The 25,252-nt window shown below is 42.6% G+C and overlaps 1 protein-coding gene across 3 annotated transcripts in view; it reads left to right on the top strand.

Moving 5' to 3' along the window:
* Positions 1 to 25,252, top strand: part of BRD4 (bromodomain containing 4) — a 108,434-nt gene that overhangs the window by 36,459 nt on the left and 46,723 nt on the right. For 2 of the 3 annotated variants that reach the window (XM_089661274.1, XM_089661276.1), the window contains exons 2-7: positions 7,209 to 7,533; positions 22,510 to 22,647; positions 23,550 to 23,685; positions 23,867 to 23,947; positions 24,081 to 24,319; positions 24,634 to 25,032. In XM_089661274.1, the coding sequence (XP_089517400.1) occupies positions 7,243 to 7,533; positions 22,510 to 22,647; positions 23,550 to 23,685; positions 23,867 to 23,947; positions 24,081 to 24,319; positions 24,634 to 25,032 (1,284 nt within the window). In that variant the 5' untranslated portion in view covers positions 7,209 to 7,242. The remainder of the gene's footprint in view (positions 1 to 7,208; positions 7,534 to 22,509; positions 22,648 to 23,549; positions 23,686 to 23,866; positions 23,948 to 24,080; positions 24,320 to 24,633; positions 25,033 to 25,252) is intronic. The other variant, XM_089661275.1, reaches the window with a different exon arrangement.

The following is a 25,252-nucleotide window of genomic DNA, read 5'->3' as shown; positions in this document are numbered from 1 at the left end:
AACCATGGGAAATGTTTTGGGAGCAGATAGAATTGATAAATGCACATCATAAGAGAGTGGGCTTACTAACCAGCGATCTAGTACTTACACCTTCATAATATACCTCAGTGGCTCGCAAGTTAATTTGTTTGAGATAGAATTTCATATTTGGGAAATGGGTGCAATCTGTCTGGATCTTACTGCTACATATAGTTTTCTGCTCACTTCTTGTGACTTCACATGCCCCTGAAGTGAGGGAAAATCTTTGCAAAAAGGGAAGAATATGGAGAAAGGTTGGAACTGCCTGTCTGATTTCTTTTGTAGCTGTGTCCCTTTTGAAGAGATTTGCTTTCACTATCAGTCCCAATGACCAATCTTAGGCTGGCCATACATTATACAATTTTCTTGAGAATTTTGCTTTAGATTTACCAAAAACCATATAATATGAGGTCCAACCTAAGCAACTCTTTCAGTTGCATCCAATTAAGCAGGCCCCTGCACTACATAGTTGAAGGTAAATCTAAAGAAAATTGTATAGTGTATGGCCAGCCTTAATCAAGAAAATAGAGGATTTCTCCCCAGTTGGCACACAAGAAGAAAAAATATTTAAAGGATAAGTTCACCTTTGGGAACATGTTACATGTTCCTGCCGCTGCCCTAGTTCCCCCTCCCCCTTTGATATCAGTATGGGGAGGACTCCCCTGTACTTGCTGCTGGTTTCTGAAAACAGCTTGGCCGTGCTGGGCTCGGCCCACAATGCCACATAGTTCATTCATAGAACTCCGTGAATGAATGACAAGTCCTGACAGCCTTTGCGGATGTCAGCTTGTAGTTCTCAATTAACTACCATGGTGTTGGGGTAGTTCGTTGAGTCTTCCTGTCAGACTGTATCTGCTTGCCCATACAGGATGTACGAGCACACAGATACACTTGACAGTTTGCAGGAGTCCTGCGTGGCACCAGGTGCAATGCTTTCCAGGCTCCAAAAAAAAATAAATGTACATTTTTTTTTTACCTGCAAAAAAAAAAAATGGCTATTTATTTTTAAAAGTGAAATTATCCTTTAAGCCGCTTCTAAAGTGTCTCCAAAGTTTTACTGCAGTTTTCAATTAGTGTAATGTTTCCTAGAAATAAGTGATACACTGTAATATTACAACACATATAGAACATTTTGTTTCTTGCTCAGATGACCATGAACTGTATGTATCTGCTTTACTGACTATTGTCCACCGACAAAGTAAACATGTCATAACTATAGCCTAGTGAAACAAAGTGCAGGTCATAAAACATGTACTTTGCATATGTCTATGAAATCTGGAAATGCCATTTCTCTGTCCCAGGAGGCCGTAGATTTACTGTATTTTGCTATTATGAACCTTTTTATCAGGCCTGTACTTGCATACCCCACACCAAAAGGAATGCCCACATTGCCTTATGTAGTTAATGCCTTGTGTGTTTGTGAAGTTAAAGTTGAACTATAGGCAAAACTTTTTTTTCTGTTTTGAGTAGGGCAAGGGAGGGTTATAACTCAGAGATTTTTTTTTTTTTCGCCAACACATTGCAGAGATTTTCCTTCACTGTCACATAGCCAAACAGGAAGTGAGAGGAAGTCCTTCAAATTAAGGGAATTCCTTGGGGCCCCCCCAGGTCACCAGAGCTAGTGTCCCCCATTGGAAGATTTCCCCTTTATTACTTTTCTGGAGACAAGCCAAAGTTTGGTTTATTTCTTTTACTTTCGCTTTCAATGAGGGTGAATCTTCCTAATGGGAGCACAGACAGCAGTATAAACTGACAAGCGTTCTAATCTCTCTCCATTCTATATAAGCTTCAAAAAATGTTGCCTTTAGTTATACTTTGAAGTATAACTAAAGTCAAACCTTTTTTTTTTTTCTTTTCTATATATTGAAGGAGGATTAGAACATCTGCTAAATTATTATTGCTGAATATTCTCCTTTTCTTTTGATCCTGTTTAATCTTTTCTATCGATCCTGGAAATCTTCCAATGGGGACACTAGTTCTGGACAGTCAAAACACACTGCACTTTCGATCTGTGCAATACATATGACGCCCCAAATGCAGGTTGCAAACCCAGAAGTACTATGTGATCCAGTTGCTCTGTTTTTTGTAATGTAATGCATTCAGTACTTTTGCTGCAGTCTGGTGTAGTGACACTAGTTCTGGTGACCCTGGTGGGAACTGGACAGTCCTCCTCAGGGTGGATTTCCTTTTCTTCTTGTTTTGGCTATGGGTCAGAAAGTGAAGGGAAATCTCCCCAATGGAACACAGATGGCAAAAATAAAATGGACAGGTTATAACGCACAATCCAAAATGAAAAAAAGTTTTGCCTTTAGTTCTTTAAAGGGGTGTAGCAGATTTTTCCCCCCCTGTATTTTAACCTTTTATTAGACCTGTGTATATAAATGAGCAAACCATACAATGCATGAACATAAACATTGCGATAAGCCATGAAAGCCTCCGTTAGTAATAAACTTAAAAAAACGCTATACAGACTCATGCCCTTTATTGTAAATGCATAATAGTGTCTGTAACCATGGTGGTTGAAGTAAAATAGACCTAGATACAGTCACATCAAAGCAAAAAAGATAAGCCATGGTAGAGTGTCACAGTTTGTACCATCATCAGTCTATGTAGTGAGCAGTGACTGAGACCATTTCCCCAAATGTTGTCAAATCTCTGGGGAGAGCTCTTACTAGCTTATGTAGATTGCTTTATTGTAATCACTGCATCAGTCAACTTCTTGTTTTGCAACGAAATTGGGAGATCCTCTGTCAGACCCCAAAGACACGCCTTGAGGCATTGGAGATTACGTAGGCCAAAACAAGTTTTAAGTGAAGCAGTTGACCTGTGAAAATGGTTGCACATGATAGTAGGACCTTAGTACGAGGAAAAAATCTTCTTGGCCATGGACTCTGAAGCAGAGTGGGGAATGCTCAATCTCAAGGGTCCTGTAGAATAAAATGTTGGCAGTTGCAGTTTATTGCACAGTATTTGTGCAAATATGTATAAAATCTACTTTTTTCAGCAAAAAACGCCAAAATAAATTTCAGTGCATACAAGCACATTACTCAATTTTTGGTAAAACATCTTCTCCAAGTCCTCCCTGTCCTTCGCTGTCTGTATGTGCTACCATGTTATGCCACTTTTGTCAGATTGAAAAGTAATGCTGTGTAGTACTGAGTGGTCAGTTTTAGTGTTGTCCATCGATAATAGAAATTTCTCTGGAGGGGTTTGCCTGAGTGTTACATCGGTGGTGGTGGTGGCTGCATGTCAAAGTTGCTGGTGATATAGATGTTTGTCTGCGGGAATGGGATAATCAAGTTCTATGTTTTAATGGTCAGTTCACACCAGAACGTGGGGTGTAACACCTGTATTCCGTGCGTATTTCCTGCACTGTGTTAACAACACACTGCACTTTCGATCTGTTCAATACATATGACGCCCCAAATGCAGGTTGCAAACCCAGAAGTACTATGTGATCCAGTTGCTCTGTGTTTTTTGTAATGTATTGCATTCACTACTTTTGCTGCAGTCTGGTGTAGTGAATGGGCTGAAATCACACTGCATGAAGATTGCATTTGAATCACACAGGAATGCACAGCGTACTGTTGTGCAATTCATGGCGTGAACCAGCCCTAAAAATGTTTGGGTGTTTCTATCAACTCTTCGCAGACAAAACACAGAGGACCAGAATCCTGAATTAGAGGCTGACTGAAATTCATATATGGGTTGCTCCAAATCGAGTTAGAGGCTGACCGATCACTTCCACTCATTTTTGTTTAAAGTGGTATTAAACACAAAACACAAATTTTGGCTGCATTCGTTTTCCTTTAGTTTTTCTTTTATTTCACCTGGTGATCTGACCAGTAACCCATTCCTTGTATTGGGGTGTCTGCATTCTGGATGAAGTAGTAAAGCAGACCCTTTTGGGCAGTAGAATTGTCAGTCTGGGAGGAGTTTAATGCTGGACTAGCAGATTTAGATGGCGTGGGCTATAAAGTGTTAGCTGGAGTTCAGCTTATTTTTATTTTTTTATTTATTTATTTCAGGTACTTATATAGTGTTGTCAATTTACGCAGCACTTTACATATATAATGTATATTCACATCAGTCCCTAACCCTCAAGGGGTGTACAATCTAAGGTCCCTAACTCACATTCATACATACACATACTAGGGCCAATTTAGACAGGAGCCAATTAACCTACCAGCATGTCTTTGGAGTGTGGGAGGAAACCGGAGTACCCGGAGGAAACCCACGCAGGCACAGGGAGAACATGCAAACTCTAGGCAGGTGGTGCCGTGGTGGGATTTGAACCAACGACCCTAGTACTGCCAGGCGGAAGTGCTAACCATTTAGCCACTGTGCTGCTCAGCTTCAATTTGTTAATTACCGCAAACAGTTTTTACCTTTTGGGATTGAGGTTTTACACACATGAAAGCTGAGCTGAGCTGAGCACCCGTCACTGTTAAAGAATATGTTACCCCAATATTTCATATTGCTGAAATCTGCCTGTTCCGTGTACTTGTGTTGAAAAGTATCCTCATATTACTTCTTTTGTGTGAGATACCTGGTGTCCCTGCTACTCCCCCTGCTCTCTTATTTCATACTGACCATGCTAGACATGAGAGCATATCCATCTTATAGTGGTCAGTTTTCTGGCTGTGCTGAGAGCTCAGCCTGCCTGTCCTCCAATCATCAGACTTGTGCTGATTCACCCCCACTGCACAGCTTGGAAGATAAGTTCAGTGTCCTGCTGTTTCTCCTCCCTCCCCTCTCTATGCCCCTTTTGCAGCTGAAAGCATAGTCTCTGGCTGTCTTGATTGGCTAGCGCAGAATAACTTCACTCCCACACATGTGCAGGAGTTCAGTCGTCCCAGCACAAGAACACTGAAAAAATGTAAACTGAGCTGCGCATATGCAAGTCGGTGTACAATTGCTAGGTAAGGTAGCTTTGTTTTTGTAGGAGATATGTTGCATGTCTCTTTTGCAATGAAGTTACAGTTTGAGTTTTAGACTTTAGTTTTGCTTTAAAGTGACTCTAAGGCCTTGTTCACACCATCCGTGCAGAAAACCTGATGGAAACTGAAGCACAGATTTCACTTGCAGAGACATCCGTTTCCATCAGTTTTCATGCGTGCTGCAATGAATTTTATACACGTTGCAGATTCCTGTGCAGAGACAAAATTTGCACATGATACTAGTGGTGTGTGAACAGGCCACATAGAGAACAGTTGGTTTCGTTGCACCCTTGCAGAACACGTAATCCATACACATCCTCCTGAACCTCTCCTTCCCAGCGCACGTTTGTTTGGAGTGAGCGGCACACATTAGTTGTGATCATGTGCACTGCACTATGCACACTGCAAATCTCATAGCTTATAGTTCATGGGGAGTGAGCAAAAGAGGGCGGCTTTGTTCCTGCGTACAGTGGGACCATGAAGAATGAACGTAGCCACCCTGTAAAAATAGGAAATCGGATCACAGCAAGAATTTGGAGGGGCTGAGAGTAATAGAAATTACTCTGTTGGAGTAAATGCATACGTAACTAGAAAAGCTACAATTTCTGGGGAAATTGTGTGAAGTGTTCTTGCCTCCATCAGTAGTCTACAACTGGAGTGGGCGGAGTAACTGGGTGGAGTGGGCGGAGTAACTGTTGTGTGGTTGGAGTGGCTGGAGTAACTGTGAAAAGGTCAATGGGCGGCATGAGTTGCAAACAAATGGTCATTGTGAAAACGATCAGGACTATGGCTTAGCCGTGGACATTTTTAGTGGCAGCAGGGATAGTTGAACGTTCTGATATAAGATTTGTGTAGGTGGGCTTGAAAATGAGGGAGTGATGGCAGTTTAGAAATCATGTCCTGATTTTTCAGCTCACACTCTAGCTTTGGTCACTCTGCTGCCTGCTCACACACCTGGGTTCCTATGGCAACTCACTCTACAGCAAGGGCAGAGAAGAGCGGTTAAAACAAACTGCTCCAACTTGCTCACTTCACTGGCGGTTGCCGTCTTCAAACGGTTGTAGTTTAAAAATTATAAATCCTACTGAAGAGCTTTATATTGTGAGAATCACAAGACCCAAACCTACATTTTGATGCATAGTATGTCTCTGAAATATTAAAAATGAAGGCACAGTCGCAGTTTAGAAATGGCCCTTCAAATTTGAGGTGGCTAGAGTGGAGTTTCAATGAATGTCAATGGGCGGCGTGAGTTGCAAACAAATGGGCAATATTGTGAAAACTATCAGGACTATGGCTTAGCCGTGGACATTTTTAGTGGCAGCAGGGATAGCTGAACGTTTTGATATAAGATTTGTGTAGGTGGGCTTGAAAATGAGGGAGTGATGGCAGTTTAGAAATCATGTCCTGATTTTTCAGCTCCCACTCTAGTTTTGAACATTCCTCCATTCATTCCTATGGGACCAATTTTACCACAAAAACGCCGATATTTTGTGAACCATTCGGCGAAACGTTCCACAAAGTAACAGCACACCAAGCGGGAACAATCCGCACGTTTCGGTATATTACTGTCTATGTAGTGTAAAAACTGTGGGAGGAGTTAGGGTGGTAAATTTGGCTATAATAATAAGAATATATATGTGAGATAACAGTAAGTGGTCGCCATGCAGGAACACTTCATTAAAATGTTCAGTATTAAACCAGAGTTTAATGTCACTGTAAAGCTGAAGTCTGTGTTCTGCTGCTCTGCTTATGTTTTCCCTTTCATGGTTCCTCATTTCTCTCCTTCATTGACACATTGACAGTTTTTAAACCATATCTTTCTGTTTTTCCATTACTTACCTTTTTTGATTTTTTTTTTTTTACAAAGCAACAGGCAGGACTGTTGGGATTGAGCATCAGGGAGCTGTACATAGCTCCCTGGAAACATCACAGCACCCTGCATCAGTACTCCTCTCGAGCCTCCAGAAGTATGTTTTTCCTTAAAAAAAACAAAAAAAAACAAGTTAAAGTAAACTGTGCGATGCCTTGTAACCAAGCATAATGTAAACAGACTGGTGTGAAAGAGCCTCTATACAGTTGTATAACAAAAATACCATGTACACGTGCCATGTGTTGTGTGTTGTGCTTAAAGTTGAGTCATTTGGTGCTTTGCTTCTTATTTTTAGTACCTGCCACTCTTGGGAAAGTTTTGATAGTTTTGTGATAACCTTTACGAAGAGAGATTTTAAAAAAAAGTGTTTTTCCCCATAGGTCGCCTGGGCCTACATGCGATGGGAGCTCTAGCATGTCATCCGAGACTGGGCTTGGTACACGTCTAAGGGCCACATCTGGAATGGGCGACGGAGTGGAAGGGGCTCCAATGTCTGGAGCCCCACAGCCTGCCCCTCCTCAACCACAGCCTCAGCTGCCAGCAGTGGTTAACCCTCCTCCTCCTGATGCATCAAGGCCAAACCAATCCAAGCGTCAGACCAACCAGTTACAGTACTTGCTCAAAACTGTGCTCAAAACGCTATGGAAGCACCAGTTCGCTTGGCCCTTTCAGCAGCCTGTGGATGCAATCAAGCTCAATTTACCAGTGAGTAAACAACACTTGTTTGTATATTGCCTTTTCCATCTGTTGAATCTATCCAGTTTCATTCATTCATTTAAAAAAAAAAAAAAAAAGCTTCACAAATCTGTAGACTTTCAGTGAAACTAAACATCCGCCAGTCTAAAATTAGGCTTTATTTAGATTTTCTTTGAGCAGAGCTAGACAAATCTCCTTGTGACCTAGATCTCTTGCCATTTGAGTTTTTTTCTCTAGGAATCTTCATTAACTGGAGTAGCTGACCCTCTGCTGGAAAGTGAGACCTGTGTGTCATGTGACACCTTCCTGTCGCATGAGACTGTTAAGGAGTAGATAACTTTGCTTTCTGGTATTGCACACAGCATGAAAGACTCCTACCAGATTACAAAAAGGTCTGATCGAAGGGGCTTTTAACCAGTTGTTTCCCGTCCACAGTAAATTTTACTGTGGGCTGGTGGCACAGGCAGCCTAGATCATGTACATCTACATCATCCAGCTGAGGAGCGTGCAGTACACTGCTCCCATGAATGCTGTGTGCACTGGACACAGTGGATTGCAGCTCCCGGTACGTGGCCACTTTGAGCGGCCCAGGTGATCATGTGATTACATGATCACAATGTCAACAAAGCTGTTATGAATTTCCTATAGTGATGCTGTGATTGGCGCACAGCTATCACTTGGTATCTGGGCAAATCAACGCAGCCTGTACCATGTGATAGCTGTGGGCAAATCACAGCACACGATAGTAATCACAGTTCTTATGAATGTAACATATTCATGATAGTTCAAAACATTTCTGTTACAATGATCATTATTTTAACAGCAATTAAAAAAAACTCCACATCACCCCCCTAAGTAAAAGAGTGTAACTATGGTGACTGTGAACTACTGTAAAACTGTCTAAGAAAAAAAAAAATATATATATATATTTATTTTTGACATATGTTCACCAGTCAATATCCATGATCACCACCACACTGGTCATATGATGATGCTGCACTGGTGAATTACCACATTTTATTTAATTTCCTGATTTTTCTACAAATTGTGACATAAATTTGCAACTTCAAAACACTTGCCATGCCTCTTACTAAATACCTCAGAATGTCTACTTTTCAAAAAGATGTAGTTTGGGGTGGGACATTTGCACTGTCCTGGGCCTTAATAATTAGATGGGCTGTCAGTACATTGGGATTGATCAAATTTCAAATATGTATATATACAGCGGGTAAAGTAAATATTGAACTTGTCACCATTTTTCCCAGTAAATATGCTCTATATTGCCAAAAGTATTGGGACACCCCTTCAAATCATTGGATTCTGCTGTATTAATCACCTCCATGGCTACAGGTGTATATAATCAAGCACCTAGGCATGCAGACTGCTTCTACACACATTTCTGAAAGAATGGGTCGCTCTCAGGAGCTCAGTGAATTCAGCGTGGTACCGTGATAGGTTGCCACCTGTGCAATAAGTCCATCCGTGAAATTTCCTTTCTTCGAAATATTCCATGGTCAACTGTTAGAGGTATCATAACAAAGTGGAAGCAACTGGGAACAACGGGGTCAGCCCATGCTGAAGTGCACAGTAAGCAGAAGTCGCCAACTGTCTGCAGAGTCAATAGCTAAAGACCTCCAAACTTCGTGTGGCCTTCAGATTAGCACAACAGTGCGTAGAGAGCTTCATGGAATGGGTTTCCATGGCTGAGCAGCTGCATCCGAGCCTTACATCACCAAGTGCAATGCAAAGCGTCCGGAGTAAAGCTCGCTGCCACTGGACTCTTGAGCAGTGGAGACATGTTCTCTGCAGTGGCGAATCAAGCTTCCCTGTCTGGCAGTCTAATAAACGTGTCTGGGTTTGGCGGTTGACAGGAGAATGGTACTTGCCTGAATGCATTGTGCCAAGTGTAAAGTTTGTTGGAGGGGGGGCTATGGCCTGGGGTTGTTTTTCAGGGGTTGGGCTTGGCCCCTTAGTTCCAGTCAAGGAAATTCTTAAGGCGTCAGCATACCAAGACATTTTGGACAATTTCATGCTCCCATCTTTGTGGGAAGAGTTTTGGATGGCCCCTTCCTGTTCCAACATGACTGCCCACCAGTGCACAAAGCAAGGTCCATAAAGACATGAATGAGTGAGTTTGGGGTGGAGGAACTTGACTGGCCTGCACAGAGTCCTGACCTTAACCCGATAGAACACCTTTGGGATGAATTAGAGCCGAGACTGTGAGCCAGGCCTTCTCATTCGACATCAGTGCCTGACCTCACAAATGCTTCTGGAAGAATGGTAAAACATTCCATAGACACCCTCCTAAACCTTGTGGACAACCTTCCCAGAAGAGTTGAAGCTATTATAGCTGCAATGGGTGGGCCAACTCCATATGGAACCCTACGGACTAAGACTGGGATGCCATTAACCTTCATGTGCCTGTAAAGGAAGGCATCCCAATACTTTTGGCAATAAAGTATATATCTAAATGTGCTATTGACATGAAACTTTCATCACATGTCGGTAATAACCCATGCAATCCATACATACAAAAGAAACCAAAACGAATAAGTTCAGAAATTAAGTTATGTGTAATAAAATGAAATGACACAGGGAAAAAGTATTGAACACGCTAACTGAAATTTATTTAATACTTCGTACAAAATCCTATTGGGAATGACTGCTTCAGGGCGCCTCCTGGATGGAGAAACTAGTCGCATGCATTGCTCAGGTGTGATTTTGGCCCATTCTTTCACACAAACAGTCTTCAAATCTCGATGCTTTCGTGGGCCTCTTCTATGAACTCTGATCTTTAGTCCTGTCCATAGATTTTCTATTGGATTCAAGTCAGGTGATTGGATGGGCCGTTCTACAGCTTTATTTTCTTTCTTTGAAACCAATTGAGAGTTTCTTTGGCTTTGTGTTTGGGATCATTGTCTTGCTGAATTGTCCACCCTCGTCTCATATTCATCCTGGTAGATGGCAGCAGATTTTTATCAAGAATGTCTTGGTACATTTTTCTATTTATCCTTCCTTCAATGACATGAAGTTTGTCAGTACCGTATGCTGAAAATCAGCCCCACACCATGATGTTCCCACCTCCAAACGTCACTGTTGGTATGGTGTTTTTGGGGTGATGTGCAGTGCTAATTGACCTCCAAACATGGTGTGTATTATGGCATCCAAAGAGTTCAGTTTTGGTCTTTGGTCTCATCTGACCAGACTATATTCTCCCAGTATGTCACAGGCTTGTCTAAATGTTGTGCATTGAACTGCAATGGAATCTTGCATGGTGAGCGTGCATACAGGCCATGGCGGTTAGGTGCATCACTTATTATTTTCTTTTAAACAATTGTACCTGCGAATTCCAGGTCTTTCTGAAGCGGTGGTCCTTGGCTCTTGGAGAGCTCTTCTGATAATTATTTTCACTCCTCTGAAATCTTGTGAGGAAAACCTGGTCATGGCTGCTTTATGGTGAAATGATGTTCTTTCCATTTCCGAATTGGGGCCCCAATAGTGCTCGCTGGGACATTCAGAAGTTTAGAAATCCTTCTGTAACCAATGCGATCAGTATGTTTTGCGTCAATAATGTTGCAAAGGTCTTGAGAGAGCTCTTTTGCTTTTACCCATCATGAGCTGTTTCTCGTGTCACACCTTGGTATTGAGACACCTTTTTATAGGCCTTCAGTTGAGACTGAACCAGCTGATGTTAATTTGCATTGACAAGGGGCAGGATTGCTTTCTAATTACTGACAAATTTCAGCTGGTGTCTTGGCTTTCCATGCCTTATTGCACCTCCCTTTTTTTTTTTTTTCATGTGTTCGATACTTTTTCCTATGTCATTCCATTTTGTTACACTTAACTTAATTTCTGAACTTATTTGTTTTGGTTTCTTTGTATGTATGGATTGCATGGGTTGTTACCAACATGTGAAAATTTCATGTCAATAGCACCTTTAGATATATATTTACTGAGAAAAGACGAGAAAAGTTTGTAGACTCTATAACTTTTACACAAACCAATTAATATACACTTATTGGGATTTTGTTTTACCAAAGACATGTAGTGGAATACAGTTTGGCCTAAATTTATGAAGAAATTAGATTTTATTTGTTATATTTTATAATAAAAAGTAGAAAATATTTGGGTTTTGTTTTGCAAATTTTTGGGACTTTTTTGTTTATATATCGATAACCCCAGTGTGATAAACCACCAAAAGAAGGCTCTGTTTGTTAAAAAAAAATTATAAAAAATTAAATTTGGGTACAGTGTTGACTGCACAGTTACCAGTTAAAATTGTGCAGTGCCAAATATCAAAAATGGTCTGGTCACGAAGGGGGTAAAATCTTCTGAAGGTCATAAAGTTAATGATTAGCTCATTGGTCTGGAGTTTACCATAAATAATGGCCTTAGAATTGTTCTTCTCACTCCCGAGTGCACACTGATGCCTAATATGTGCTGTGAAGTCAGCGTTTGTATTCTTATGTGCATGAACATGAAGAATTTAATTGCCTTTTTTCTCCTTCATTGCTATCACAGGCTATATAAAATAAGGGTCCATGAGATCCATGATGCCTCTGTAAAAAGAGCCTAATTCCTTCTGCATGCCCCTCAACCAGATTGATTGATTACTAGCTGGAATCTGACAACTGTGAATTAGGAAGTGAACAGAGCTGAACACTTAGGTTTTATTGCCCCCTAGAGAAGATCAAGAAATTAATGTTTAGGGTTGTTTGCTCCTAGAGGAGGTTGAGAAACCATTTACTGCTAAAAGAAGTAATTTATAATTGTATATGACATAGAGAATTCTTGGAACATTGCTTTGTGCTGTTGCCTTTAGAGATTGGACACTGGCAAAAAAAAGAAAAAAGATGAAAGAACAGCGCAGTATAACCTGTCCCATTTCCAGGTTTCATTTTTTGCTAGTGTTCTAACAGAATGAATGTCTTCTGTTTGCTTGAAAAAAAGCAACTCATAGTTTACTTCTATTAACACAATTTTTTTTTTCTTCTAACAAGTTTTCTTCAGTAGTTGCAGAGCCAGTAATGCTGATTTTCAGCTTTCTGGGTCAGTTACTCCTCTGTACAACCTTGGGGGCAATAACCAGGCCCACCTTGGGAAGATGCAGCCTATTAATGTGCCCCTATGCCAGGGGTCTGCAACCTTTAAGACATAAAGAGCCACTTGGACCCGTTTCCGAGAGGGAAATAAAGACTGGGAGCCGCAAAACCATTGCAACATTTAAAACAAATCCGACACTGCATATATTGCAAAAAACGCTCTGGTCATGAAGGGGGTTTAAGGGCCCAGTAAGCAAAGGGTTAATCAGGGCCACAGTGTATCGTCATAATCACAATCATAGCCTTAGGTCAGTGGTGGGCAACCTTTTTTTTCGACTGAGCCAAATCTCGCCAAAACCACGATTGAAATTTATTTTGAGAGAAACATTTTTAAAACTGAAAATACATCCCCCATATAGTAATTCATCCCCCATATAGTAATTCATCCCCCATATAGTAATTCATCCCCCATAGTAATTCATCCCCCATAGTAATTCATCCCCCCTATAGTAATTCATCCCCCCTATAGTAATTCATCCCCCATATAGTAATTCATCCCCCGTAGTAATTCATCCCCCCTATAGTAATTCATCCCCCCTATAGTAATTCATCCCCCATAGTAATTCATTCCCCATATTGTGTGAATTCACTTACCTTTGCTCCGCGCGTTCCTCTCGCTGGGTTCCCGCGCCGTTCTGGTCTTCAGGGCGGACTGTGAGAGGAGAGGAGTTCGTCACGCTGCCCCGCCTACATCCGGGCTGCCCCGCCTACATCCTGACAGCCAATGTTTGCCAGCGGGCGCCCGGCACACAGAAGATCTGCATTAAAAGAGCCGCGGCTTGCCGACCCTATTGCCTGTCACCTGGTGGGCAGTGTGCTCCGGAGCCGCAGGAAAGGTGAAAAAGAGCCGCATGCGGCTCCGGAGCCGCGGGTTGCCGACACCCGCCCTATGCACTGGCCTCTGTTAGGCAGTTTTTCTCTCTTGGTGTAACATGCAATTTAGAGTACCTTATGCGTCCAGGGCCATGGTTCATGGTTTTGGGGGAACCATGTCTTGAAGAATTCTGAGACCCACTGGGAAAGCGAAGACTGTGGATGGAGCATGTGCCCTGGATCCTGCCTGATGTCACCATGTAGGGCTTCAAACCCTTTAGAGGTGGGTACAATAGAGGATGTCATGTGTTTGGGAAGACTGCAGGATGGCACAGGACTACCAATGCAGCGAGAAAGGGCTGTTTCCTTTTTATGGGAGCTCTAGTGGGCTATTTAGTGTCCCTCTACACTAAATTCACAATTATTAGGCAAACACTAAACACTGTTCACAATTATTAGGCAAGTGAGTATTTTGACCAAATCATAATTTTTATGCACTTTGCCCAACTCCAAGCTGTAGAAATGTGAATGCTTATTGGATTTAAGCATATCAGGTGTTGTGTATTTGTTTAATCACGGAGGGTGTGGCTCAAGGAGATCAACACCCTATATCATGGTGTGCATAATTATTAGGTAGCTTCTTTTCCTCAGGCAAAATGGGCCAAAAAAGAGATTTAACTGATTCTGAAAAGGCTAAAATAGTAAAAAGTCTTTCAGAGGGATATAGCACTCTGGGTATTACTAAGATATTGGGGCATAATTACAGAACCATCAAACTTTTTTTTGCAAACAGTCAACAAGGTCGCAAGAAACGTGTTGAGAAAAAAAAGAAGCAAATTAACTGCCAGATTCAAGAATCAAACGTGAAGCTACCAGGAACCCATTATCCTTCAGTGCTTTCATATTACAGAACTGCAACCTACCTGGAGTGCCCAGAAGTACAAGGTGTTCAGTGCTCAGAGACATGGCCAAGATAAGGAAGGCTGAAACCCGACCACCACAAGAGAAGTTGAAACATCAAGACTGGGCCAAGAAATATCTGAAGAAAGAGTTCTCAAAGGTTTTATGGACTGATGAGATGAGAGTGACTCTTGACGGACCAGATGGATGGGTCTGTGGCTGGATCATTAACGGGCACAGAGCTCCACTTCGACTCAGACACCAGCAAGGTGGACGGAATAAAAAAGTGAGATTGGAACATTTTTGTTTTTCATTTACTTCCATATTAATTCTGCACACTAATAGTTGCCCAATAATTGTGCACACATAGAAACTCTCCTGAGAAAGCCAAAACCTCACTTTTACTTTCTTAAATATTCAGGTTTGAGGTTTATTAACATTTTGGATTGACCGAGAGCACTGTAGTTGTTCAATTATGAAATTATTCCTCAAAAATAAAACTTGCCTAATAATTGTGCACACAGTGTAGGGACACTATAATGCTGGCAGCAACTTGTTTAGTCCTAGCAGGTCACAGTACCATTTTCATATTTGGTGCTTTTTTTTTTTTCCCCCTCATGGACCAGGTGCCCTGTCGAGCCTCCACAGCCTCCCTATGGATAATTGTACCGTAGATATGCATGCCATTTTCAGGGGTATGTGCAACATGGCTCCACGCTTCATACCGGTCCCTACAGCAGCATCCTTGCTGCAATTCCTCAGGACTTTCTTGGGATTCCTGCTGGTTTGCTAGTGACCTGGTCACAGACCACATTAAACCTTCCTGCTTGGGTAATGACTTGTGCGTTCTCTTGTGGGCCATATCACATGGTGTATGTATATGAAGGATCATAAGTGCCGAAGCAACAGTTTTGGGGACCTGGCCAGCTTGCAATCTGCTAACCGTGCCAGGGGGTCATGCAGTGCCCTCTCTAATGGACCTTACACTGACAGCAAAAATCAATATCACCTGCCTGAGAATCCTTAGGTAATACCTCCAAGTTTATTGCAGCATTGATGGCTGACCCACAATGTGGTGCGTGCTTGCACACCACCACCTCTAATGGGAGACTGACTCCCCTGAAGCTGCAGTTGCTTATGCAGAGTCTACCTAGCCTGGTATATTGACCTTTGCTGCCATACAGTCCCAGCACATTTCGGACGCTTTGGTTTGAAGTGTGGTATCCATTTTTGTCTGACTAGAATTTCAGCCTCAAAACCAAGAGGGCATCCACCCCATACTGAAATTTTAATCTACCTGGTAATGGCTTTCCTCAGGGAGATCTTTAGGCCTCTGGGCATTAAGGATGCCAACTTGGATGTCCCCATCTTCTTGGTGCTCAACGCTGTCTGGGTATTGCTGTGGGCATGCATTACCAGCTCTCTTTTGGCCTGTCCACATCACCTTGGGTCTTCATCAAGGTGCTAGCTCCTGTGCTGCCTATTCTGCTTGACTCTCTGAGCATCCCCATAGTGGGATATCTGAATGACCACCTGAGGAAACAGTCGGCTTGGGCTCAGTCAGTGACCAAAGGACTGCCCAGACCCTTCTGAGATTTGGGTGGTTCCTAACCCTCTGGACATTGGCCCTGGAACTGTCCTATTGTTTGGAATATCTGGGCATGGCCTTAGACTTGGCCTTACAAACTCCTGTCTCTCCGCTCTCAAGTTTTGACTTTGAAGTCCCAGAGCTTCTGACCTTTCGACATGTCTTGGGCCTCTCCTCCTTTTAAGATACTTCCATATGGACAATTTCACTTCGTGCCCTTGCAACTCAACATTCTACTGGCAATGTAGGACAAGAGGATTGTCCCGTACAACTGACCAGCATACCTAGCCTTACCCTGGAATGGTGGATCACAAGTTTGGTACTGGAATAAGGGAATTCCTTCATCCCACTGATTTAGAAAATGCAGATGACAGATGCCAGTCAATAGGGCTGGGCAGGGGTCCTAGGTACCCTCTGAGTACAAGGGACTTAGTCCACAGAGGATATCTTGACTCCTGATCAGTGTTCTGGAATTCGGGACCAATTGGTTGTCATTTCAGTGTTTGTCCTGTCACCTGCAAAAGTCATGCAACTGGGATTCAGTCATACAATGCCTTGTCTTTGGTCTACCTCCATCATCAGGGAAGCATCCCAGATGTCTCGAAGCTGAAAGAGGAACTGATCGGATTCTGGCACGGGCAGAACTTCATGTTTCAGCTCTGCCTGCCATACACATGCCAGGTGTGGAAAATTGGCAGGCGAACCTAAGTTGTCTGTGTTGAGACTCCAGAGAATAGCCTTTTGACCCAGATAGGGTTTAAGACCTATGTTGAAGGTAATGGACATCGACGTGGATCTCTTGTCTCAACATCAAATCAACAGATTTGTCTCGCAATCCAGGTATCCTCCAGTTTTTGCAGTGGATGCACTGGAAATTTAATGGGATCAGTTCAACCTGATCTTTGCCTTTCCACCTATGAAGCTCCCACTCACCCTCCCTCCTTGCTCATTTTGTAGGATGAATAATGGAGGGCATCTTGCTGAATTGGCCGAGTAGGACATGGTACTTGGACATAGTTAGGCGGACTGCATGGGCCCTCTCAGATCACTTTTATCTTCTTTCGTAGGGGCCAGTTTACCACACTGCTCATTTACTGGCTTTAACAGTTTGGCTGTTGAAGTCCTAGTCCTGACAAGGGTCAGTCCGATTCAGTTATCCCTACATAGGCACTTTTAAAGCTAGTAAATCGACTTACGAGAGTCCACTATTGCATTTGAAAAGTGTATTTCTTTTGGTGAAGGCCAAAAAAATCCCATCCCAGGAAGTTCTCTGTGGGAAGATTCTGTCTTTTCTCCAGACTGTTCTGGATCAGCGTTTGGCCTTGTGTACAATCCACAGTCAGATCTTGGCTTTAGCGGTTCTTTTTTTAGAGACTGTGAGCCTCTCACTCCTTAGCACAGGCCTTTCTCCACAATGTCACTCACATTGTTTTTCCTGCACATCTCCTAGTGTCTCTGTCGACTTCTAGACTAGTTCTGTCCATTCATCAAAGACCACCCTTTGAATCTATCAAGGTTTTTCTTTTTGTCTATTCCAAGTATCCTGTTGCTACACTTTTGTGAGCCCAATTTCTGAGGTGGTGATTTGAATCTGTAAAGGACAAGGTTGTTTTGAAGTCCACCGCCTCTTGATTAAGAACCGTTTTTCCTTTCACCTTTGTTCTATCACCCCACTGTTCATAAACATTCTAAGGTGTATTCCCTTTTTTTGTCTAAATTTAGTACATGCTGGTTTAGTCTCCTTTCTTTTTTGACAAGTAAAACTGTCATTCCTGATAGTCCCCGGAGGACACAGACTACTATTAGTTCCATACTCTTGTTGGCTTCTGCAGCTCATGATTCAGTCTCACAACCTCAAGAGCAAGGTTCCCCTGTTCCCAGTAAAGGTGCACTCCACTAGATCAGTTTGTGATAGGTTTACAGTGCAGCACACATCGCACAGAGACTTGCTGAATGAGTACTCAAACATTTTGCTAGATTGCTCGATAAATGTTTCCAATTGTGTTGGGAAACATTTTACAGATGCCTCAAAGCAAGCAAAGCAGCTTTTCTCAACCTTCTCACTATTGAAATCGCTTTCAGATTTTAGGGAACCCCTGCATAAACCTTTCCCTGTTGGCTTTCAAGTGTATTTAAAAACCAATAAGTAAACATTGTACTGTCCTGTCACATTGGTAAACAGTGGCGTTGTGCCCTGTTTGTTATTGGTAGGAAGAATACCATTTACATCAGAGGGAAGAATCTCCTGTTAAATATTGCTAAAGGGTTCAGTGGTAGATCATTGGTTTTGATAAAGCAATAGATCACTCGAACAGGTTGTACAAATTCTGATCTAGGTAAGCTGTAGCAACCTTTCATGGAACCCTGGTTGAAAGGAATTTGTATATGAAGTCCTGCCAGGCAATGTTCTCTGTACCTTTTTTGTTTGACCGTTAAGTGTCAATTCGGATCAAATTCACAGGTTTTCTTGGAAGAACCCTTCCACCCATTTGTATTTTTACCTTTTGCCATACTTGACCTGTCTCTGTGCCTTTGGTAAAAACTTGGTTCTGTAAAGCCCCTTCTACCACCTCATTCCTCAGTACTTTAGGTTCTTACAGTATGATGTAGATCACTTTACCTTGATTAGTTAGAGCAGCAAAGGGTTGAAACATCTGTCATTTACATTATTGTCTCCTTGGTCTCCACCGGGCATAGTCACCCTCTGTTATCCACTTGCCTTCCAGAGGATTTACCTCCCTTCCTGACCAGGTCATTTTTTGCATTTCGGTGCTACGTTACTTTGGCTGACAATTGCGCGGTCATTCAACTTTACACCCAAATGAAATGTCTTTTTTTCCCCACAAATAGAGCTTTCTTCCGATGTCATTTGATCACCTCTTCGTTTTTTTAAAATTTTTGGTACTATAAACAAGAAAAGACCGACAATTTTGAGAGAACAACATTTTTGACTTTTTGCTATTTAAATACCGTATTTTTCGCTCCATAAGACGCACTTTTTTCCCCCCAAAAAAGGGGGGCAAATGTCAGTGCGTCTTATGGAGCGAATATAGAGCGGCCGGTCCGGTATTTTCACCGCCGCCGTGTCAGAATACCGGGCCTGCCGCTCAGCTCTGCAGTGGGACCTTACCTGTTCCTCTATCCAGCGCCGCGCTGTCTTCCCGGCTTCTGTAGTGTGCGTGACAGCCAGGTCCCAAGTGCGCATGCACAAGAAGCGGTGCTGTTTGTGAATGGTAAGGCGGTACCTGGGACACACGACAGATCCCAGAAGCCGCCGGACCAATCACAAAGAGCAGCGCTTCTCGCGCATGCGCACTGGGCATCGGGCTGTCCGCCAAGCGCCCACACTACAGAAGCCGGGTAGACAGCGCGCGGCTGGATAGAGGAACAGGTAAGGTCAAAGAAAAACTCTGCAGAAGTAAGAGCGGGTACCTGTCAAATTCAGGTACCCGCTCCCCCTCCCTCCCCAAAGGTCAGCAGTCATCTCCTGTACTGTCCGCAGTCACTGGTCATCCCTGTACTGTCAGCAGTCACTGGTCATCCCTGTACTGTCCGCAGTCACTGGTCATCTCCTGTACTGTCCGCAGTCACTGGTCATCCCTGTACTGTCCGCAGTCACTGGTCATCCCTGTACTGTCCGCAGTCACTGGTCATCCCTGTACTGTCCACAGTCTCTGGTCATCCCTGTACTGTCCGCAGTCACTGGTCATCCCTGTACTGTCCACAGTCTCTGGTCATCCCTGTACTGTCCGCAATCACTGGTCATCCCTGTACTGTCCGCAGTCACTGGTCATCTCCTCTACTATGTCTGCAGTCCATTAGTTCAGAATTTTTTTTTTCCTGTTTTCTGCCTCTAAAACCTAGGTGCGTCTTATGGTCAGTTGCGTCTTATGGAGCGAAAAATACGGTATGTCCAGTAAAAAAAATTAAAATCAAATTTCATCATAAATTTAGGCCAAAATGTATTCTGCTACAGGTCTTTGCTAAAAAAAATTAAAAAAAAAATAAAATCCCAATACTTGTAAATTAATTGGTTTCCGAGAAAGCTATAGCGTTTTCAAATGGCGGTATATATGCTGGAATCATTTATTTATTTATTTTTTTGTAATTGCGGCGATCAGCAACTTATAGCAGGACTGTGGCGACAGCTGAGGCCTCCAGTGGTGTCACAGGTAGGGCGCTTGTGCGCACCCCCTACCCGGAAATGCAAAATCACGTGTGTGTTTGGGGCATAAAAGCATTTAGTCAGCCACCAATTGTGCAAGTTCTCCCACTTAAAAAGATGAGAGAGGCCTGTAATTGGCATCATAGGTAGACCTCAACTATGAGAGACAAAATGAGAAAACAAATCCAGACAATTACATTGGCTGATTTGGAAAGAATTTATTTGCAAATTATGGTGGAAAATAAGTATTTGGTCACCTACAAACAAGCAAGATTTCTGGCTCTCACAGACCTGTACCTTCTTCTTTAAGAGGTTCCTCCGTCCTGCACTCATTACCTGTATCAATGGCACCTGTTTGAACTTGTTATCAGTATAAAAGACACCTGTCCACAACCTCAAACAGTCACACTCCAAACTCCACTATGGTGAAGACCAAAGAGCTGTCGAAGGACACCAGAAACAAAATTGTAGACCTGCACCAGGCTGGAAAGACTGAATCTGCAATAGGCAAGCAGCTTGGTGTGAACAAATCAACTGTGGGAGCAATAATTAGAAAATGGAAGACATACAAGGCCACTGATAATCTCCCTCGATCTGGGCTCCACGCAAGATCTCACCCCGTGGGGTCAAAATGATCACAAGAACGGTGAGCAAAAATCCCAGGACCACACGGGGGGAACCTAGTGAATGACCTGCAGAGAGCTGGGACCAACGTAACAAAGGCTATCATCAGTAACACACTATGCCGCCAGGGACTCAGATCCTGCACTGCCAGACGTGTCCCCCTTCTTAAGCCAGTACATGTCCGGGCCCGTCTGAAGTTTGCTAGAGAGCATTTGGATGATCCAGAAGAGGATTGGGAGAATGTCATATGGTCAGATGAAACCAATATAGAACTGTTTGGTAGAAACACAACTCATCGTGTTTGGAGGAGAGAGAATGCTGAGTTGCATCCAAAGAACACCATACCTACTGTGAAGCATGGGGGTGGCAACATCATGCTTTGGGGCTGTTTCTCCGCAAAGGGACCAGGACAACTGATCCATGTACAGGACAGAATGAATGGGGCCATGTATCGTGAGATTTTGAGTGCAAACCTCCTTCCATCAGCAAGGACTTTGAAGATGAAACGTGGCTGGGTCTTCCAACATGACAATGATCCCAAACATACCACCTGGGCAACGAAGGAGTGGCTTTGTAAGAAGCATTTCAAGGTCCTGGAGTGGCCTAGCCAGTCTCCAGATCTCAACCCCATAGAAAACCTTTGGAGGGAGTTGAAAGTCCGTGTTGCCCAGTGACAGCCCCAAAACATCACTGCTCTAGAGGAGATCTGCATGGAGGAATGGGCCAACATACCAGCAACAGTGTGTGCCAACCTTGTGAAGACTTACAGGAAACGTTTGACCTCTGTCATTGCCAACAAAGGATATATAACAAAGTATTGAGATGAACTTTTGATATTGACCAAATACTTATTTTCCACCATAATTTGCAAATAAATTCTTTCCAAATCAGCCAATGTGATTGTCTGGATTTTTTTTCTCATTTTGTCTTTCATAGTTGAGGTCTACCTATGATGCCAATTACAGGCCTCTCTCATCTTCTTAAGTGGGAGAACTTGCACAATTGGTGGCTGACTAAATACTTTTTTGCCCCACTGTATATATAATATATATATCCTAGATTGTAAGTTCGAAAGAGCAGGGCCCTCGAACCCCTCGTGTTTTGTATTGTTACTGTACTGTGGCATGTTCTGTCCCCCTTTGTAATGTACAGCGCTGAGCGAACTGTTGGCGCTTTATAAATACTGTATAATAATAATTATATGTGATTTTGCGCAGGCAGTCCACCCTCTCTCAGTATTTCTGCTATAGGGCGAACTTAAAGCGGTTATAGTGATCGTTGACACGAACACAGAAGAGTATTAGGTTTTACATAGTTTTACCAGGTTTGTTGTCACCTAGACAGGAGGAGAGGGGAAGCCTTCCATTTGGAATGTTTGTTTTGATGAAAGTTTCTAAGAGGAGATTATTCCTTTCTTTGGAGTGAAGTCTTTGTGAAGCTCTCTCTTCCTCAGGAAGTGATTATAGGCCACCCTTTGAGGGGTGGCAGTTGTCTTGTTTCTCTCGCCCCTTTTCTCTTTACATCACCTACTTAGTTTCCCATGTTTGTTATAAAAATCAGAAACCTTTGCTGAGAAAAATAAATGGGCCAGCATTGCTAACTTTTGTTCCATTGCTCCAATTTTGTTGCTGGCCACCGTGTCAGAAAATATTTAAACTTCAGATGCTTGACATATTCAGGAGGGGGTCCACAATGAAAACCTGCATTTGTTTCAGTATGGGTTTCCTTTCCTCAAAATACATATTTTTGTGGCATGTTAAATTGGGCATATTTTTTGTTTTTGTTTTTTTTAGGACTATTATAAAATTATCAAATGTCCAATGGACATGGGCACCATCAAGAGGCGCCTGGAAAACTATTATTACACTAATGCGCAGGAATGTATCCAGGATTTCAACACAATGTTTACAAACTGCTACATTTATAATAAGGTGAGTGCTGAGGTCTTTGAGTCTTCTAATTAGCTGGGATTTTGTTTGATAATACAGTCCAGCTGCATTGTTGCAAGTGTTGGGTAACAAGAATGTTTGGTCATGTTCTGTCATCTGTCAACATTTTGTTTCACCTCCTTGTGAGCAAGAACCTGCAGTTTCCACAAATTGTGAGTAGATAAATCTGTTGCTTTTTTTAAGGGTACTTGCTCTTGGTCATAATGTTGAATATCAGTATTCTTGGCCAAAAATTGCTTATGTTTATTTTGCAGGAATTTGTATGCATCTGCACACTTATCCTCACGTACATGAGTAAAATAGGTTCTAGCACTCAATTTTTTTTTTTTTTAGGAACCCCCACTTCTTTTAAAAACACTTATTGCATTAAAGGCCCAGTAGGGAGGTTAGGGGGTGAGAGTAATATAACTGCAAGACATAATTACTATGGCCCGCAGTACAGGCACATATATTACCCACTCTTTTGTGCAGCATTAAACACTTTAGGTATTGGAGGCTTCCTCAGCTTAAAGATGTGCCCCTTCCCCTTCCTTAACCACATCTAATGGTTGCGGCATTTAGAGTCACATGGAATCCTGAAAACCTGCTTACAGCGTGGCTTAGGGAGACTTTAGAATGGAGTAGCCATGAGTAATCAACACACACACACACTTTGCAAATTATATTGCAGCTAGTGTTAGTGCAGTTTTATTGTTGGGTTTATATAATTTTGATGTTGGGGTTACCTCAAATATGGCCATTAGTTTTTTTTTTTTTTTTTATATAGACAACTGACTTATTAGCACTTCACTAATTATGGTAACAGTTTTGTGGCTACCTGACATCTGAGTAGAAAGCTATTTTATTTATATATTCCTAACTGCATATGCAATGATTGTTCCTAGCCTGGGGATGACATCGTTCTGATGGCTGAGGCTTTGGAGAAGCTTTTCCTGCAGAAGATTTCAGAAATGCCTCAAGAAGAAACAGAATTACCGATTGTTCAAAGCAAAGGACGTGGCCGAGGGAGGCGGGAACCAGGTGACTGGGGCACAAGGGCAGGCCTTTCAGTGACTAAGTAGTGTGATTAGAGGAATGGTAATGCCATTTTGTTTACTGATAGAGTTGGAAGGCTGGTGCTCATAGATTGATAATGGTGACACCAGTTAGATGAAGCTTTTTGAAGACACACAGATGTTTAAGTGTCTTGTGTGCCTTCTAGATGCCTCAATCACCCCTATGAGGACACGGGTTCCATCAATAAACCAACCTGAGAAGCCTGTCGCAAAGCCGCCGGTGACACGTAAGTTAACATTTTATTAGGGTGCTTTTTTTATATCTAGAATATATTTTTTAATACTATGTCGCTCAACATAAACCTAGTGTTTCACCTTTTGGCAGTTCAACTTCTTTATTATTTTTTTAAAATTCTTCAGCTGTTTCCAAACCTGCGACCCCAACCACTCCTGTGACCCAGGCACCCACCCCTCCACAGACCCGCACCCCACCTGCCCGTACCCCTGCTATTACTCAAGCTCCAATTACATACTCGCCTGCTGTCACTCAGGAAATGGTGGTGCCCACGACAATACCACCCCCTGCTGTTCAGCCTGTTCAGAGCCATGCACCTGTCATCTCGACTACCACCCAGCCGCCCGTAAAGGTGAGAAAAACGGTGAGTTCAATTAGGCCAAGTATTAAGATACATTTAATGATTTGAAGTGCTTAGTAGGTTGGCCTTTTTGATGTGTGCTTTGAAAACTAATAGCTATGCTAAGAAAGATGTTTTCAGCTGACATGGGCCCATGTTTTTTTGCTATAAGTGGGCTTGCTTAAATTTAATACTAAATTTGCTAGACTGCAAGCATAATGTGCTTTAGATAAGAAGGCTGGCTGTATAGCTATTCTGCTGTGTATGTACAAGTACATTAATTTTATATGACCTAGTGTTTTTCTCCTTTTTCTAAATATTTGTTTTCTTGACCACAGAAAGGGGTGAAGAGGAAAGCAGATACCACGACCCCCACAGCCCATGACCCCCTCCATGAATCCTCTCCCCTACCCAGTGATTCAAAGCCCGCTAGACCTTTACCAAAACGGGAGAGTGGTCGCCAGCCTCGGCCAGCAAAGAAAACCGAGGTTCCAGACTCTCAACTTCCTGCACCTCCTGTTCTGCACACCCCAATCATTGCCCCACCTGTCCAGGCAAACAGCAACACCAAGATCTCTGAACAGTTGCTCTACTGTACCGGCATTGTCCGTGAAATGTTTGCTAAGAAACACACCTCGTATGCTTGGCCTTTTTATAAACCTGTAGATGTAGAAGCTCTTGGACTGCATGACTACTGCGAAATTATCAAGCATCCAATGGACCTGAGCACCATTAAGGTGTGAGAAGAATCTGTGTTACATTTCATACTTTATTATGCCACATTGATAGACCGTGCTTATGTCTTGAATTTGGCACATAATCTGATATGTTAATACCTACATACATACATACACATACATTTTCAGTGTTATTAGAAATGAGGATATCAGAGATAACATTAATACAGGGATCAGTAGTATGCTACATACAGTAACTGACTTCCTCTCAAGTAATTCC

Source organism: Staurois parvus, unplaced genomic scaffold (assembly GCF_062004578.1).
Source record: "Staurois parvus isolate SC_StPar_1 unplaced genomic scaffold, SC_StPar_1.0 ptg001328l, whole genome shotgun sequence".
Lineage (NCBI taxonomy): Eukaryota > Metazoa > Chordata > Amphibia > Anura > Ranidae > Staurois > Staurois parvus.
This window is presented reverse-complemented; position numbering and strand designations above follow the sequence as displayed.